The 17670-nt window shown below is 43.2% G+C and overlaps 1 protein-coding gene across 2 annotated transcripts; it reads right to left on the bottom strand.

Moving 5' to 3' along the window:
* Positions 1-11: 11 nt before the first annotated feature.
* On the bottom strand, positions 12-17517 carry LOC131308081 (2-oxoglutarate-dependent dioxygenase 11-like). Of its 2 annotated transcripts, none has more exons than XM_058334900.1 (2): positions 16799-17491; positions 12-1394 (listed from the first exon to the last, which is right to left on the bottom strand). In XM_058334900.1, exons 1-2 carry the CDS (start codon positions 17362-17364, stop codon positions 704-706), a joined length of 1257 nt encoding a protein of 418 aa, XP_058190883.1. In that variant the 5' UTR covers positions 17365-17491; the 3' UTR covers positions 12-703. The 2 variants fall into 2 exon arrangements, with proteins under 2 accessions (XP_058190883.1, XP_058190884.1); XM_058334901.1 differs by lacking the exon at positions 12-1394 and adding an exon at positions 15227-15983 and having other exon boundaries at positions 16799-17517.
* Between the last annotated feature and the right edge of the window lie 153 nt (positions 17518-17670).

Here is a 17670-nt window from a genome sequence, read left to right as displayed (position 1 = left end):
CGAAATTCTCAAGACGAAAAGTACGTTTATAGATCATTCCATGACAGAGAATCACACAACCCAATTATTTTGGTAACTTGAGGCTATCACTGTCACATACATTACATCATTCACCACATAACTCGAACAGATCAATTCTTGGCAAAATTCGTCATAGGCTGCTTATCAATTGCAAGGCTATATTTATAAGAATTTTGTAACAGGCCGAGCAAATGGCTCGAGCAGTTCCGAATGTGATCCAGTATCCCTTTCATTTCTAAGTCATCTTTCTCCACGTTCGGAAATTCGGAGGCCTCTTTAGCCAAGGGTGTCGTTAGTTGCATCTTCTTTAATCGCCTCGGTTTCCTGTACCCACACGAACGGGAAACTCGTTCGGATTGGATACCACTCGAGGTCATATAACATGTTCGGCGCCGAAAGAGCATAGCCAACATTCTATTTCATCTGAGTGGGGACGGCAGCCTAGGTCGTGGTGACGTTCGTGACGTCAACCGAGCAGTTATCATGATAAGGATAGGGGTGGCACGTGAAGGTTCCAGCTCATCCTACAAACGGTTACAAAACCCTAAACGTGACCCAAGAATGACGTCAGCCGACGCGTGTCGAGCGTTGGTGCAATCTTGGAGACCAAGCTAAGAGGTTCCTTATAAATATCCCATTATGCCTACTTGGAGGAGGTATGCATTGAAAAAAAACCTAGCTCCTAATCTCTAATTCTTCCTTGCAAGTAAACTGACTCTTGCACCGGAGGGCCATCCCGGAGAACCTCCGGTGTGCTCTTTAGTCGTGCTTCGTTTTGCAGGACAAGAGTAGGGAACCAGGAGCTGACCTCGAACCCACATTCAGAAAGTACAAACCACCCGGAACGGAGCCCCCACAAATTCCTCACATACTCCCCCACCACCATCTTCTTGTAACTCTCATCGCTTGGCCCTTCACCCTCCACAGGTTCAATCTCCGCCTCGGGCGGTGGATTATAAAACAAAGCAACTGAGAATCGCTCCACATCGGCCAGTGTCACCTCCCGATGCCATGAGCTCTTTACCCTCCCATTGCTCATTATCTCCATCAAATCCCCCACACTGACTAGCAACGTGTTTTCTGGCCATGGCACCGTGAACCATTTCGCGTCTTTGAGAACTTGGAGCCCTCCGGTGGCACCAAACTGCATTAGTAAAGTTAGTGCACTTGCGTCGGAGTGTGAAGGTTGGCCCAAGGCCAAGTCTGGCCTTCGGCATGGTGGGTAGTAGTTTACCCTCACATTGATTTCGCTGTTTTCGGAATCAAAGTTTTCAAGGAAAACGTGTTTCTCTAGTGAGAGGGATTCTGCAAGAGCCTCTAGTAAATGGTTGCACACTTTTCTTGCTTCCTCTGCATATTGCTCCATGACTTGCCTGCCATGGAAGAAGCTGCTTAAATTTGTTTATGAGGAATTGCTTGTGTTAGGTTGTGACATCAAGTTAGTGGTACTGTGGATCGCTAAGTTCTCTGTAACAAAAGTATCCGTTCACCGTTGGTACATATTCAGATCTGATTTTTTCTTGATTCTTATTGAAACATGAATCAGATTGAGTGCAATTTTGTATTTGCTTACCTGAAATTGGCTGGATTTCGAGGCCAACGAGGAGTCCTTCACTTGGAGCAGCCTTCATGGCCCACCGATCAATCCAACTCAACGGTTCCTCCTCCGACCTTACGAAATTCTGGCCGTAACCCAAATTATCCACGTCCATATATGTCCCGACACTCGGTTTCTTCTCCTCGAACGACAACCCGAAAAATCCCCTCACAACATCCTCAACACCTTGCAAAACTGAATCTTCTATCCCATGTTTGATGACCACGAACAAACCCCATTCCTTAGCCCCACTTGCTAACTTAACAAGCTCTTGGGTCTGCCCCAGACCCTCCGAAATCCGACCCATTTCCCAATTGGGCCATGTCTACTGTTGGAAAGGTCCAAGAGGCATAGAGGATAGAGGTCGAGACAACTGAGTGATCCTGCAGTGACACGCTTATGAATCGATTGGGCAAGTCTTTGAGGCCGGTGAGGGCGAGTTGTTGGACCACTGGAACCTTTGTGGATCGGATAAGACCATGTTCGTCTATGAATTTGGTTTCATGGTAGCAAACGCCATCTTCTTGGATTTCCATTAACTCGTTTCTGTCTAGGTATTGAAGGTTTAGCACGAGTAAAGTTAATGAGTGTGATGAGGAGGGTGACTGTGGTGGAGTACTATAGGCTAGAGAAAATGATGTCCATTTCAGATGGACCCATCATAATGTAATTCATCTTGACATTTTTTTTTTTTTTTTGAATATGTCACTAATTCATCTTGACATGACTTCTTAACAAACATGTGTAAAATACCTATTGTTTACATGCGGTCAATGGCGGAGCGAGGATTTTGTTATCGGGGGGAGCCGGCTTAACAGACATATACTTTTTATCGGAACATATAATTATTATATTATAAGGTTTTTGCTTTTCAGTTCATTATATTTGTACATTGAATTGATTTTTTAGGTTATTTCAACTGTCACGTGCTTATTTTTTATTTATAAAAGAAATTGAGAAATGATAATGCAAATAACCAGTATTTTTAATCAAATCAAAGCAAAATTATTATGATTATAAGTAACTATACACGAATAATTATCAATATAAAATCAAGTATATATAAAATAAAAATTTTAAAATTCGGAAGGTCGGGGAGCCGGGGCCCCCTCGGGCCCCTACATACCTCTGCCCCAGCATGCGGTCCGAACACCTGAGTTGTAAAAACAATTGTTAGGTACTGATATGAGTCGTCATGCAAAAAAAAAAAAGAGAGAGAGTTATCAATTAGGTATTAAGAAAGTTCTACGAAATACTGTTTCTGTCTCACAAAGGATGTCCAAAATAACTATTCAATCACACCTTTCATTGTATAATCTATATAACTTCTTAATTTGTAAGTTGATCTTATTTGACAGAGCTCATTCAGTATTATTAAACAAAGTTTTTACAACCATAAATAATATCATAAATTGCATACTGTAGATATTTTTTGAAGGTGCCAGTAATAATTTTGGTCCTTTTTGGGGCGGAAGCAGTACAAAATTGAGGCTTTACACAACAATAAAAGGTCATAAATCATAAAAATTGGGCGCCGCTATTCGCAGCCCTCTATTTACTCCCATAGCCCGTTAAAAATTTTCAATTATACTCGACAGTTAGTTATCGAAATTGAGATATATTTTCAGCATCCAATTACCGAAATATAATATTTTTTTCAACAGATGTTTACCGAAAATGCATGTTCGGCAGTTGTTTACCGAAAGTTGAACATATTTTCGACATGTAGTTACCGAAATATAATCTTGTTTTCAACAGCAATTTACCGAAATGTTATTTATGATTTTCAACAACCATTTACCGAAATGTAATGGGCTACAGGAGAAAATAAAGGGTTGCGAATAGCGGCACCCTAAAAATTGGACCGTAGCCGAAACGCATTTTTACGCGAAACAATCACAATATGGCCCCCCGTCTTACATCGAAATGGACTTCAGCTTTGTCTTTGCTCTGGCTTGTGCTTTACAAGAATGGACTCTAGCCTTTTGTTCTGGAATATGATTTATTGCGATTGGAGCTTTGTTGGCTACGCGACGAAACCTCCCGCGTGACGACAGCCCACAATGTCTACAACTTTACAACACGCAATCCTAAAATTGATCTGTCCGTCGTCTGATGTATGTGGATCCATTGCATCGATCAGACCGGTTTTGAATGCAATTATGTTCGCAGTTGTATTGTAAGTTTTATTCCTTCCGGTACTCCAATGCTCGGACCACCTAAGGTTGTGACGAAATAGGGTGGGCACAAAACCAATTTCTATTAGCGTTAGTTTGGGCATGTGCCGAGATTTATTTTTCAAGCTGATTTGCAATTGATAAGTATAATATACCTAAAGAGCTCAGCACTACCAGGCCTACGGACCTGGGGAGTACGAGCTCCCTTCTCTCCAAGCTCTTATAAAGGACCTATGAGGAATAGAGCAATAACCTTCCAGGTCCGTCCTACGGTCGAAGCTGGAAGGTAAGTCCTAGGACCAGCTCCGACTCCTAGCTCCCTTGAGAAGCTTAACCTCTACGGAATGATACGAAAAGTATACTTGTTTAGATAAAGATGCCACGACTGGAAGAAGGAATCCAAAGGGATAAGAGAAGGATGAGCCCAAAGGGTCAAAGATAAGCACAACCATGATTAAAGATAAGAGTCCTAGCCTTGACAGGAATCACATGGATTACTAGCTAAGATAGGACTCCACACTCCCCAAGGAGGAGATCCGAAATCTACAAAGTATAGTCCAACAAGGACACAAACTCCGAGAGTAAATGCCTATATAAAGATCACATCTCCACCTCCCAAAGGTACACAACTCTAACACAGAGAAATTCCATTAATTGACGAGAAAGTTCCTACTGACTTAGGCATCGGAGGGTGGTTGGCACGCCACCATACCGGTGACATAAGTTATCTTCTTGTTCTACAGGTTAAGATCGGAGCTATCATCAAAGTTGCTTCATCAGTTGGCGCCGTCTGTGGGAAACGTATTTTTCCTTACGGTGAACGGCTTTGCATGGTAGAGACCTAATCAAGTAAAACAACAATGGCTTCAAACCCCGAACAAACGGGTATCGACGACGCTGCACAAGCCGTTACTGCGACAAGAACTACTGCTGCTGCCAAGGCTGCTAAGGCAGCCGAGGTTGCCAAGGCAGCCAAAGCTGCAAAGGCAGTCGCCGCCGCCGAAAAGGCTGCAAAAGTAGCAGAGGCGGCTAAGGCCGCTGCGATGAATTTGTCGGAAGGTAATCAGATCACCCCAGAAGCATTTGCTCAAATGCAAGAACAAATAAAGACCTTAACTCAAGGGTTACTGACCGCGAGGCAAGAAAACGCGAATTTACGGAAACAAATCTCCGAGTCAAGTATCCCTAAATTGCAAAATAGTCATCGTAATGACGATGAAGATATGGAGGAAGGCAAATCTAGCAAAAAGGAAAGCCAAAATCAAAGAAAGTATGGCAATCCACCCCTAGAGAAGTCGCCTCAAGAACAAGGGATGATACTCAAGATGCAAAACCAGATTGAAGGGTTAATGAAACATGTTAAAGCGCAAACCCCTGCCACGGTAGAGGAATTGGTGTAAAATACAGATTCACCCTTCACACCTGAAGTTATGAGACGCCCTCTTCCGAGAAAGTTTAAGATGCCCCAATTGGAGACGTTCAATGGTTCCACGGACCCATTGGATCATCTTGAAACATATAAATCCTTGATGCACTTACAAGCAGTGCCCGACGAGGTGATGTGCCGAGCATTCCCAGTTACCCTTAAAGGAAGTGCTCGAGCATGGTTCAACAAGCTCCCGCCAGGAAGTATACGTAACTTTAAAGAACTTAGCACAAGCTTTGTAAGTTACTTCATTGCTGGTCAACGCTACGGCAAACTAGCAACGCATCTCCTGACGGTAAAACAAGGGAAATGGAAATCATTAAGAGAATACACCACAAGGTTTAATAAGGAGGTGGTCCAAATAGATGAAGCTGACGACAACGTGAGCATAACCGCCTATATTGTTGGATTGTATTCAGGGCAATTTCTATATCTTGTGTCCCAAGAACCACCAAAAACCATGGCAGAGCTCATGCTCAGAGCTCAGAAGCATATGAACGCAGAAGAGGCTGTCTATGCCAGGCGTGCACGTGATGGTTTTGATCCCCAAGCAGGGCCGTCACAGATTGGCGAATTCTCCCCAACAGACAAAAGAAGGCGAGAAGCTGTCCGCAAATCAGGGGGAGAACCTAGAAATAAAAAGGTGGACTCAAGGTTATCCCCCAAAAGAGGGACAACCGGAGGACCTCCCCAAGGAAAATACAAACAGTTTACCCCACTCATAGCTACGGCAGAGCAGATCCTCAGCAATCTACAAGACGATCCAGACCTCAAGTGGCCAGGAAAGTTGAGGTCCGATCCTAGCCGGAGAGCTAAGGATAAATACTGCAGGTTCCACAGGGACCACGGACATAATACAGATGATTGCATCGACTTGAAACAACAGATTGAGGATTTAATTCAAAGAGGGAGACTTCAGCGTTTTGTAACAAAGAAACACCAGAAGCAACCCAGAAAGGAAGATGCAAACAAAGGGCGAGCAGATGGAGCTCCATCTCGGTCCGGACCCATTGGGGAGATCAAGGTCATTCATGGAGGATTTGCCGGAGGTGGAGAGTCCAGCCGTGCAAGAAAGGCCCATCTGAGAAAATTGCGAACAGAGGAATATTTGGAGATCAACACGATTGACCGGCCAAACAAAATCCAGAAAAAAGAGGAGATACCCATCATTTTCTCAGAAGAAGACCTCAAAGGGATTCAGACTCCCCATGATGATCCTTTAGTCATAACCATTGTCATAGGAAATTACCTTACACGAAGAGTATTGATCGATAGCGGAAGTTCAGCTTATATACTCTACCTTCATGCATATGACCAGCTAAAGGTCGGACGAGAAAGGCTAAGGCCTATGGTGTCACCACTGGTTGGGTTTGCAGGTACACCTGTTTATCCAGCCGGTCAGATAGCGCTACCAATTACTATGGGAGAGGAGAAAAATCAGATTACACGCATGATTGACTTCATAGTAGTCGACTGTCCCTCAGCATATAATGCAATTTTAGGAAGAACTACTTTGAACAAGATTGGGGCAATAATCTCCACTTACCATTTGATGTTAAAATTCCCAGCTTCAGAAGGAGTGGCCTGTGTCAGAGGAGATCAGAAAGCAGCACGGGAATGCTATGTTACCTCACTCAAAGGAGCTAATATCACCATGAATATAGAGAGTTTCGACACTCGAGATGAAGAGAAACTCCAACATGGAGAGCCCGTGGAAGAGCTTATTGAAGAACTCCTGGAGCCACAGCAATCAGGGAAGACGATGAGGATTGGAACAGGATTAAATATGATTGCAAAATCAGAGCTGTTGCAATTCTTAAGAAATAATAAAGATGTTTTTGCGTGGTCCCATGAAGACATCCCCGAAATTGACCCAAGGGTCATATCTCACAAACTGAATGTCGACCCCATTGTACGCCCAGTCAAGCAAAAGAAAAGAGCCACAGCTCCAGAACGAAGGGAGGCAGCAGCCACGGAGGTAGATAAACTCATTCAGGCAGAATCCATCCGGGAAGTTCTTTACCCTGATTGGTTGGCCAACGTGGTCATGGTGAAGAAAGCTAATGGCAAATGGAGAATGTGTGTAGACTTCACCGACCTCAACAAAGCATGTCCAAAGGATAGCTTTGCCCTCCCCAGAATTGACTCCTTGGTAGATTCCACTGCCGGACATGAGCTTCTTAGCTTCATGGATGCATTTTCAAGGTATAATCAAATCCAAATGCACGAGGGAGATCAAGAAAATACTTCATTTATCACCGATAGGGGATTATATTGCTACAAAGTAATGCCCTTCGGTCTTAAAAATGCAGGGGCGACATACCAAAGGTTGGTCAACAGGATGTTTAAGCAGCAAATCGAACGCAATGTAGAGGTATATGTGGATGACATGTTGGTTAAAAGTGCTAAGGCACATAACCATGTCGATGATCTGGAAGAAACCTTCCAGGTTCTCAAAAAATACCAAATGAAGCTCAACTCAACAAAATGTGCTTTTAGAATCTGATTAGGAAAGTTCTTAGGTTTCATGGTGTCTCAAAGAGGGATCGAAGCAAATCCAGAAAAGATTCAGGCTATACTCACCATGCGTTCACCACAGAACATAAAGGAGGTCCAAAAGCTCACAGGAAGAGTCGCAGCTTTGAACAGGTTTATTTCAAGGGCAACTGACAAATGCCAAACATTCTTCAAAGTTTTGAAAAAGGCCTTTGAATGGACAACCACGGAGGAACTGGCTTTCATCCAATTGAAGGAGTATCTGGCGTCACCACCACTCTTAGGAAGGACTCAGGATGGGGAGAATCTATTCCTGTATCTAGCTGTTTCCCCTCACGCAGTTAGCACGGTTTTGGTTTGGGAAGAGTAGGGAACTCAACTCCCAGTATATTATACTAGCAGGGCATTACGAGGAGCTGAGTTAAGATACCCCAGAGCTGAAAAAATAGCCTTTGCAATGATAATAGCTGCCAGAAGGCTACGGCCATATTTCCAAGCTCACCCAATCAAAGTGTTGACAGACCAACCGCTTCGAAGGATTCTCCACTCACCGGAGACGTTAGGCCGACTAATTCAATGGTCAATAGAGCTTGGTGAATTTGACATAGAATATAAACCTCGAATTGCCATAAAGGCACAGGTACTGGCAGATTTCCTTGCAGAATACACATATCCAGAGCCGGAAGAGCTCAGCAGAGAAGAACCCAAACCTTGGGTCCTTCAGGTCGATGGATCAACAACTAAAGATGCAAGCGGGGCAGGCTTAATTCTAACATCCCCGAAAGGACAACGCCTTAGCTACGTGCTCAGGTTTGAGTTCAAAACAACCAACAATGAAGCCGAATACGAAGCCCTAGTGGTTGGATTGGAATTGGCAAATGCTGTTGGAGCTAGGCATATACTAGCCAAAAGCGATTCACAGCTAGTTGTGGGACAAGTCCTTGGGGAGTACACTGTCAAAGAGGGGATCATGCAAAAGTATGTGGATAAAGTAAAGGCTCAAGTTGCAAAATTGCAAAGCTTCAAAATTGTCAGTATCCCAAGGGAGGAAAATAATGAAGCAGATTATTTGGCAAAATTGGCCACAGCTAAGGAGGATGCTATTCCACGGAATACGCCTATAAGATACTTAGAGTTACCAAGTATCGCCTCCCCAGATACACAAGTTCAAACCATCAATTACAGTGATTCGTGGACTGGACCCATAGTTGACTATATAACTAACGGGACGCTACCAGAGGATAAAATCAAAGCTAGACAGCTCAAGATCAGAGCTGCAAAGTACTTGATGATAGGTGACATGCTATATAGAAGAAGTTTTTCATTACCTTACCTGAGGTGCCTCACCACAACGGAATCTTTGAAAGTAATGGAAGAGGTCCACCAAGGAATATGTGGAGATCATCAAAGTGGCCGCATGTTAGCTTACAAACTCCTCAGGATAGGGTACTATTGGCTCAGCATGCAAAAGGATTGCAATTCTATGGTGCAAAAATGTGAAAGATGTCAATGCTTTGCAAATATCATTCATGGATCACCTACAGTTCTAACCCCAATGAGAGGACCTTGGCCATTTGCCCAATGGGGGTTGGACCTGATTGGCCCACTTCTAATGGCTGCGGGCCAAGTCCAGTATGCTATAATAGTTGTGGATTACTTCACAAAATGGGTTTAAGCTAAGGCACTTGCCACAATCACAGCGGAGGTTACCATTGATTTCTTATGGAAATTAATTATTAGCCGTTTTGGATTGCCACGAGTAATCGTTACAGATCGGGGAAAACAATTTGACAATGCTCAGTTTAAAGCATATTGTATATCCAAAGGAATACATGTGCATTATGCCTCAAAAGCTCACCCAAAAGCTAATGGGCAGGTCGAAGTTACAAATCGAACCATTAAAAAAGGGATTAAGAAGAGGCTACGCGAGGCCAAAGGAACCTGGCCAGATGAACTTTATAATGTACTATGGGCATATCGAACCACACCCCGAACAGCAATTGGAGAAACACCATATTCTCTTGCATTTGGGGCAGAAGCAGTAGTCCCCGTTGAAGTGGAACTCCTCAACTACAGGACTGCAAGCATCGACCGCCAAGAAAACCAACAGGATCTTAGGGCTGAGCTAGATCTCTTGGAAGAAACAAGGGAAGCAGCAATGGCCAAAATCGCCGTTTATCAGCAGAGGATGTTTAAATACCATGAAGCGCATGTTAAACCAAGAAGTTTTCGTACTGGTGATCTAGTTCTACGGAAAGTAGATCCTACTGGGAAAAAGGTGGGCAAACTCGGCCCAAACTGGGAAGGCCCTTATCAGGTCCTGCACCATGTCAAAGCTGGTGCATACAGGCTTGCAACCCTAAGGGGAAAAGAACTACCAAACTCGTGGAACGTGGAGCATCTCAAAAAGTACTACAAGTAGGTGCTTGTAATGGGATTATATTTTTTGCTTTCTAGTTTCGGTTCTGTTTTTAGGGGACTTTCAGTTTTTAAGTATAGCTTTAGTAGAAAAATGTTTTAGGACCATGTGTTTTATTTACGATTCTGTGAGGCCAATAAAATCCCCACGAGGGACAGTTATTTACTTCTTCTCCTAAATGCATGATCAAAAAAGAAAAGCAGAAAGCAGAAAAATAAAATCAAAATTTTATTAATAAATCCACACCCTAAAGGATGTGGACAACATTTTTACATAAAACTTTATGGGTAACCCACAAAGTTACAGCCTAAACACTATCTCCCTCCCTTGGAGGGGAGGGAACAGGAGGGGCTGGCTGCCCTCGAAAAGCTGCCAACTGGTCCCAGTTGGCTATCAGCATCATGCGGACCGTCTTCTCCATGACAGAGATAGACTCTGCCATGGCCTCCACCTTGGAGGACAGCCCCTCAATGGCTGCCTTCAGATCTTTGAGCTCTTGACACAAGGATTGCTCTTCGTTCGCCATTATCAGATGAGAACTGCTTATGAAGTGAAATTGGACTTCTGGCATTCGGCAATATTTATAACAAAATATAGGCGGATTACTAACCGCTTGCTAAACCAATTAGCACAATCGTAATTAAATTTGTGGGGTACAACCGCCGCTCTAAAACTGCCTAGAGTAATGGGAAGTTACACATCCGATTACCTCGGGTAAACAAAACGACGCAACAAATATTAAAATCCCAAGAGCCAATTTAATATCCACGCTCTTAAACATAGCACATCTATGCAAAATGATGAGCTCAGGAAAAATATCCAAGCTCTTAGACGTAGCACAGCTATGGAAAATGATGAGCTCAAGAAAAATATCCAAGCTCTTAGACGTAGCACAGCTATGCAAAATGATGAGCTCAGGAAAAATATCCAAGCTCTTAGACGTAGCATAGCTATGCAAAATGATGAGCTCAGGAAAAATATCCAAGCTCTTAGAGATAGCACAGCTATGCAAAATGATGAGCTCAGGAAAATAATCCAAGCTCTTAGACGTAGCATAGCTATGCAAAATAATGAGCTCAGGAAAAATATCAAAGCTCTTAGATGTAGCATAGCTATACATTCTACAAAACTACGATGAGTACCCACGGGGAAAACTAATAAGTATATCCATTGTTTGGACGCAAACGATAAATACACTTAGGGGAGTACAACGTAGTATACAGCAAACAGTTGGAATTAAATTCAACAAGGGGGCAAAAAACTGCAAAAGTAGTAGGTAAAAACCATACGCATTTACCATAAAAACATAGAATGAAAGTATTCTTCCATTTTGTCTACGTCAGCCTTCTAAACAGACTCATCACCAGGATCATCACTAGCAGCTATCAAGTTATAGAGTTAAGACCAAAACTAATGGCCACTCCAAAAGAAACACAGTCAAAATACGAAAGTATTAAAAAGTATTTAGTTACAAACCCAGACGAATTTAAGAAGTTTCAAAGGCAAGATTATCAAACAGCCTTTCCATCATCAGATGATGGACTAGGAAGAGTTTTTGCAGGGACTGGAGATTCGAGGGGAAGAGAAACTTTCTCTGGAGTCTGTAGAAGGGATATAATTGCTGAGCTGGGAATGGATGTATCTTTTGACGCTGCATCATCGCCATCCTCTTCCTCCCTACGTCCCCCATCAAAGCTAGAGGGCGCTTCTTCATCATCAACTTCAAATTTTGAAAAATCCAAATTCGGAAAAGTTAAAGCCGCCCGACTCCTTATAGCTTCAAATCCGTCAACATACTATTGGGTTATATCCTGACGATATTCAGGGGACTGCAGGAAAAGTTCAATGGCCTCCCTTCGAGCATTCTTTACCTTCTCAAGCATCCCTTGACTCATAGTCCGGTATTTCTCCATCTCCACATCCCATTCAGAAATCTTCTGCTCTAGACTTTGAGCAGCTGCCACGGCAGTATCGCTCTCTACCTCCAGCTCTTTCTTCAACTTCAAAGCAATGTCCCTCTCAGTGGTAGCCTTTTGAAGCTCAGCAGTCATTGAGGCACCTTGTTTCACAAGCTTAAAATTGGCTTCCGTAAGGGTAACAACCTGTTTGCCCAGACTATGGCTTTGAGAAGTGAGATACCGACCACGGGCTACAGCCTACAAGAATAGGCAAAAAGTCAGAAAGGAAAAAAATAACAAATCGAAAAGTGATAAAGACAGAAGAAAAAGAGCATACCATGGCTAATTCAACCAACATTTGCTCCCCAACTTCTTGAAGAGACATATCCCTCATCAATTCTTCATCTGTTGTATAGAGCAACTCAGAAGCAAACTTAAGGGCTTCTTGACGGTCACCCAAAACAGAAGGACCAGCAGAGACCTTTGACTTCTTTGAAGGAGGAGTGCTTCCCATAACAGTACCCTTTGCTTTTCTCTTTAAATTCTCAACATTTTGCTCGACTGACAACTCAAAAGCAGGGGTAATAAATAGGTCAGCATCTAAGAAACTTTCAACATTCAGCTCTTTCTGAAGACGAGAGCTTTTCCTTTTTGGAGCCACAACTCCAGATGACTGCTTAACCCTCTCAGCTTTCAATTGGGCCAGTAAGGCTTTGTCCATCTTAGGTGCCATCTCTTTACCTTCACCTTCTTCTTCTAAAAAAGAAAGGAAGTGAAAAGCAATATGAAAATCAGCTAGAGACATGGCAGCAAACCAAAACAGAAACTACCTCTAGAAAGTGCTAAGGCCTCACGAGTAGTCTCTGGACCCAGCAGATACGCGGCCAACGACTCTGAAGTCACAACCAATTCCCAACTATGAACTGAGTAGCCCCTAGCTTGTTGTAGCTCTGCTTCTTGGGAAGAGCTCAACGGAAATGGGACTCTAGCTGCCAAAATTGGAAGTGAATCATAAATATATGGGTTAAATTATTCAGACAACAAATTGCAGAAAAGCATTGGCTTACAATTTGTAGTGGGAATTCCCCATCTACTGGGAATCCGAGGAGTACATGTTCCAATCTCCCAATTGGGAAGCTCCCAACCATCACCACCAACAAAAAAGAATTTATCTTTCCAATTTTTACTCACAGTAGGAAGATCTGTGACTAGCTCCCCTCCATCAGGCCTCTTCGCAAAATAAAACCACCCAGAACCTCTAGGGGCTTCTTTAACAGAAAACTGGTTCAGAAAAGGTCCTTTCGACAAAGAAATCTGCCCATCAGACATTGCTCCCCACAGCGCGGCACAGCCTATTAACAGGCGCCAAGAATTGGGGACAATCTGGCCAGGAGCCAAACCAAGAAAACTCAAAGTATCTCTCACAACTGTAGGCAAGGGCAGACGTAAGCCCCCTTCTAAAGAACCAACATAAAGGCAAGTCCCATTCTCAACAAAAGAACAGGCTCGCTCTAACCCAGAGGGCTTCCTAAGAGAAACGGATTCTGGAATAGAATATCTAACTCTGAGAGCAGCCAACTCCTCATTTGTGATGGTAGAAGGAATGTTAGAGGCAGAAAAAGCGGGAATCCTACGAGAACCCCTTGATACAGAAGCAGGGGGCGATGAGTGTCTAACACCTCTAGACTGACCCACATCAGGCGAAGCCCTAATACTACTACGACGATGCATCGAAACTTCTTCTTCTATGGTCGACTCTTCAGCGTTAAGAATCGATGAAAAATTAATGAAACCTTCCGCCATTAAGGTCCCAACAGCGAATCGTGGGTACAAAGAAGCAGATAGGTAAAAGAGCTCACGGAAAACCCTGTTCTGAAGAACAAGAGAGTAGGGTGCAAAATCCTCTATAATGGGAGAATGCAAATTGATACAAGAAAAACCAATCAACCTAGCACAGATAAATCCCCCAGGAATGACCCGCGTCGGGTCCGTAATCTTTATACAAGAAAGAGGATCCAACGCAAAAACAAAGAGAGAACAGTAAAGAAAGAGGAAGCGTACCTACGAAGGATGAGCTCTAACGTGATGACGGAGAAGAACGACGAAAGAAAATCTCACACTAAAACCGCTTGAGAAGTTTTGAAAGTCTCTCTGTACTAAAAGAGATGATCAAAGAAGGGGGAAACCTAAAAGATCAGCTCTAGTCCCGAGAACGGTTTCTAAATCTTTGTCGTACACCTCATAAAATCAAAATACTAAGAGATCTCAACACCTGTCCCATGATAAGACCTGCGTGTTTAAAACTCTCTGAAGAATACCCAAAAAGCAGTAACCGCCATTCGAGCTTTTCCAATGTTCCCAACCTCTGAAAGCGAATCAAGAGCTTAGGAACAGGGGCGTACCTGATAAGTATAATATACCTAAAGCGCTCAGCACTACCAGGCCTACGGACCTGGGGAGTACGAGCTCCCTTCTCTCCAAGCTCTTATAAAGGACCTACGAGGAACAGAGCAATAACCTTCCAGGTACGTCCTACGGTCGAAGCTGGAAGGTAAGTCCTAGGACCAGCTCCGACTCCTAGCTCCCTTGAGAAGCTTAACCTCTACGGAATGATACGAAAAGTATACTTGTTTAGATAAAGATGCCACGACTGGAAGAAGGAATCCAAAGGGATAAGAGAAGGATGAGCCCAAAGGGTCAAAGATAAGCACAACCATGATTAAAGATAAGAGTCCTAGCCTTGACAAGAATCACATGGATTACTAGCTAAGATAGGACTCCACACTCCACAAGGACAAGATCCGAAATCTACAAAGTATAGTCCAACAAGGACTCAAACTCCGAGAGTAAATGCCTATATAAAGATCACATCTCCACCTCCCAAAGGTACACAACTCTAACACAGAGAAATTCCATTAATTGACGAGAAAGTTCCTACTGACTTAGGCATCGGAGGGTGGTTGGCACGCCACCATACCGGTGACATAAGTTATCTTCTTGTTCTGCAGGTTAAGATCGGAGCTATCATCAAAGTTGCTTCATCAGCAATCAATATCTTTTGTATATATGAAACACCAATAGCAACTTAATTTGTATCACTTTTTTAATCATAAAAGGAAACTAAGAAATTGATACACAAACAACATAATATGTACATAAAACTCGTTCAAAATATTGGGACGGTGCGCCATGTTTTTAGAATTATAAGTCGTAGTAATAGATTTCATAAACTGCGAAATTCAAGACGAAAGGTATGTCTAGAGATCGTTACACAACATAGGGTCTGGTTGAGATCACGACCCAAATATTTTGATAACTTGAGGGTGTCATTGTCGCATACATTACAACATTCACCACATTAGTCACTCGAACTAATGATCAAATCTTTGCAAAATTTATTGCCTCCTTATCAATTGTAGGGCTAATCTTATATAAATTTCTCATGTAGTCCCCAACAATCACCTTCTTGTAACTCTCATTGCTCGGCTCTTCGTCCTTCACAGGTTCGATCTCTGCCTCAGACGGTGGATTGTAAAACAAAGCAACTGATAATCGCTCACCATCGGCCTTTGTCGCCACGCGGTGCCAAGCGCTCTTTAACCTCCCATTGCTCATTATCTCCAACAAATCTCCCACACCGACTAGCAACATATTTTCTGGCCATGGCACCGTGACCCATTTCGCGTCTTTGAGCACTTGGAGCCCTCCGGTGCCACCAAATTGCATCAGGAAGGTTAATGCACTTCCATCGGAGTGTGGAGTTATGCCCAAGGACAAGTCTGGCCTCGGGCATTGTGGGTAGTAGTTAACCCTTACGTTGATTTCACTGCTCTTGGAATCCAAGTTTCGGAGGAAAACATGTTTTTCTAGTGAAAGGGATTCTGCTAGGGCCTCTAGTAAGTGGTTGCAGACTTTTCTTGCTCCCTCTACATATTCCTCCATGACTTGCCTGCAACGAAGAAAAGAGGCTAAAAAACATGGTTGGCATCTAAGAACTCCAAGTTGAAACTAAGGCCTAGCTCGTTTTTGAATTAAAAGTGATATATTGTGAGAGAATAATTTATTTCATAAAACGAAAAATAAATACTTTAAAAAAATAATCTTAGCGGCACGAGGTCTAAATTATGCCTAAAAAGGCAAAACGCAAGAAACCCTGTGCAGATCAACAGTTTGTTTCTTATAGACTATAGATTATTTTAAAGTGTTAATTTCCACCTGAATCACATGTCTTTCGTCAGTAAAAAGTTCTTTTTGTAACCAGAAGTCCAGGCCGTCTTACGCATCTCGATTAATTTTGAAGATCATAAGTGGGCGTGTAAACGAGCCAAGCTGAACCGAGCTTCGGCGAGCTCGAGCTCGGCTCGTTTACTTAACGAGCCAAGAACTCGAGCTCGAGCTCGGCTCGAGCCTTGATGAGTCGAGCTTAGTCATTTACTAAACGAGTCTCTTTAATCGAGTTAAGCCTCCCTTAACGAGCCGAGTTTTTGTCAAACGAACTCTACTCGGCTCGTTTAGTAAACGAGCCGAATACTCGAGCTCGAGCTCAGCTCGTTTACTAAACTAGCCGAGTCGAGCCGAGCCTTAATGAGCCGAAACGAGCCAAGCTCGCGAGCTGCTCGGTTCATTTACAGCCCTAACCATAAGACATAAATCCACTCACTAGTAGGGGTCCACTTGAAGCTTGAACAAATGCTCCGTATGGACTAACCCCAAAGGAGTCGACCGTAACTTTTTTCCCTTTTTTGTGTAATTTTGTTTACTTACCTGAAATTGGCTGGATTTTGAGGCCAAACAAGGAGTCCTTCGCTTGCTTCCCTAGGAGCAGCCTTCATTGCCAACCGGTCAATCCAAGTCAACCGTTGATTCTCCGACCTCACGAAATTGTGCCCGTAACCCATGTTGTCAACGTTCATGTACGTCCGGACGCTCAATTTCTTTTCCTCAAACGACAACCCGAAAAATCCCCTCACGACATCCTCGACGCCACGCAAAACGGAATCCTCTATCCCATGGTTGACGATCAAGAACAAACCCCATTCCTTAGCCACCCTAGCAAGCTTAACAAGCTCTTGGGCCCGCCCCAGACCCTCCGATCCCGGCCCAATTCTCAATTGGGCCACGTCTATAGCCGGAAAGGTTTGGGACGGATCGGAGACAGAGGATGAGACAACTGGGTGATCTAGTGGCACGTTTATGTACCGGTCGGGCAAGTGTTTGAGGCCGTTGAGGGCGAGTTGTTGGACCACTGGAACCTTGATGGTTCGGAGGAGACCATCTTGGTCTGTGATTTTGACTTCGTGGAAGCAATTGCCATCTTCTTTGATCTCCATTAACTTGTACTCCTACCTAGCTATCTGGGTGTATTCAAAATTTGGACTGAAATAGATGAGATAGCTAGAGTGTTCAGTACGTATGGGCCAGAGAAAGAAATGTCCATTTCGTAGTAAACAAATGATAACGTGTAATTTTCTCTATGCCACGTCGATTTGCGGATCGGTGGTCTTCACCATTTCATCTATAGTTTTGGATAGACTTTTATTTTGTTGTTAGTATTATTTTGTTGGATAGAACCTTTTAGATTTTTTGTACTGCTGGTTATGAATATATGTTTCCGTTTTAAAAAAAAATAGAAGAAT

This window comes from Rhododendron vialii, chromosome 11a, assembly GCF_030253575.1.
Source record: "Rhododendron vialii isolate Sample 1 chromosome 11a, ASM3025357v1".
Lineage (NCBI taxonomy): Eukaryota > Viridiplantae > Streptophyta > Magnoliopsida > Ericales > Ericaceae > Rhododendron > Rhododendron vialii.
This window is presented reverse-complemented; position numbering and strand designations above follow the sequence as displayed.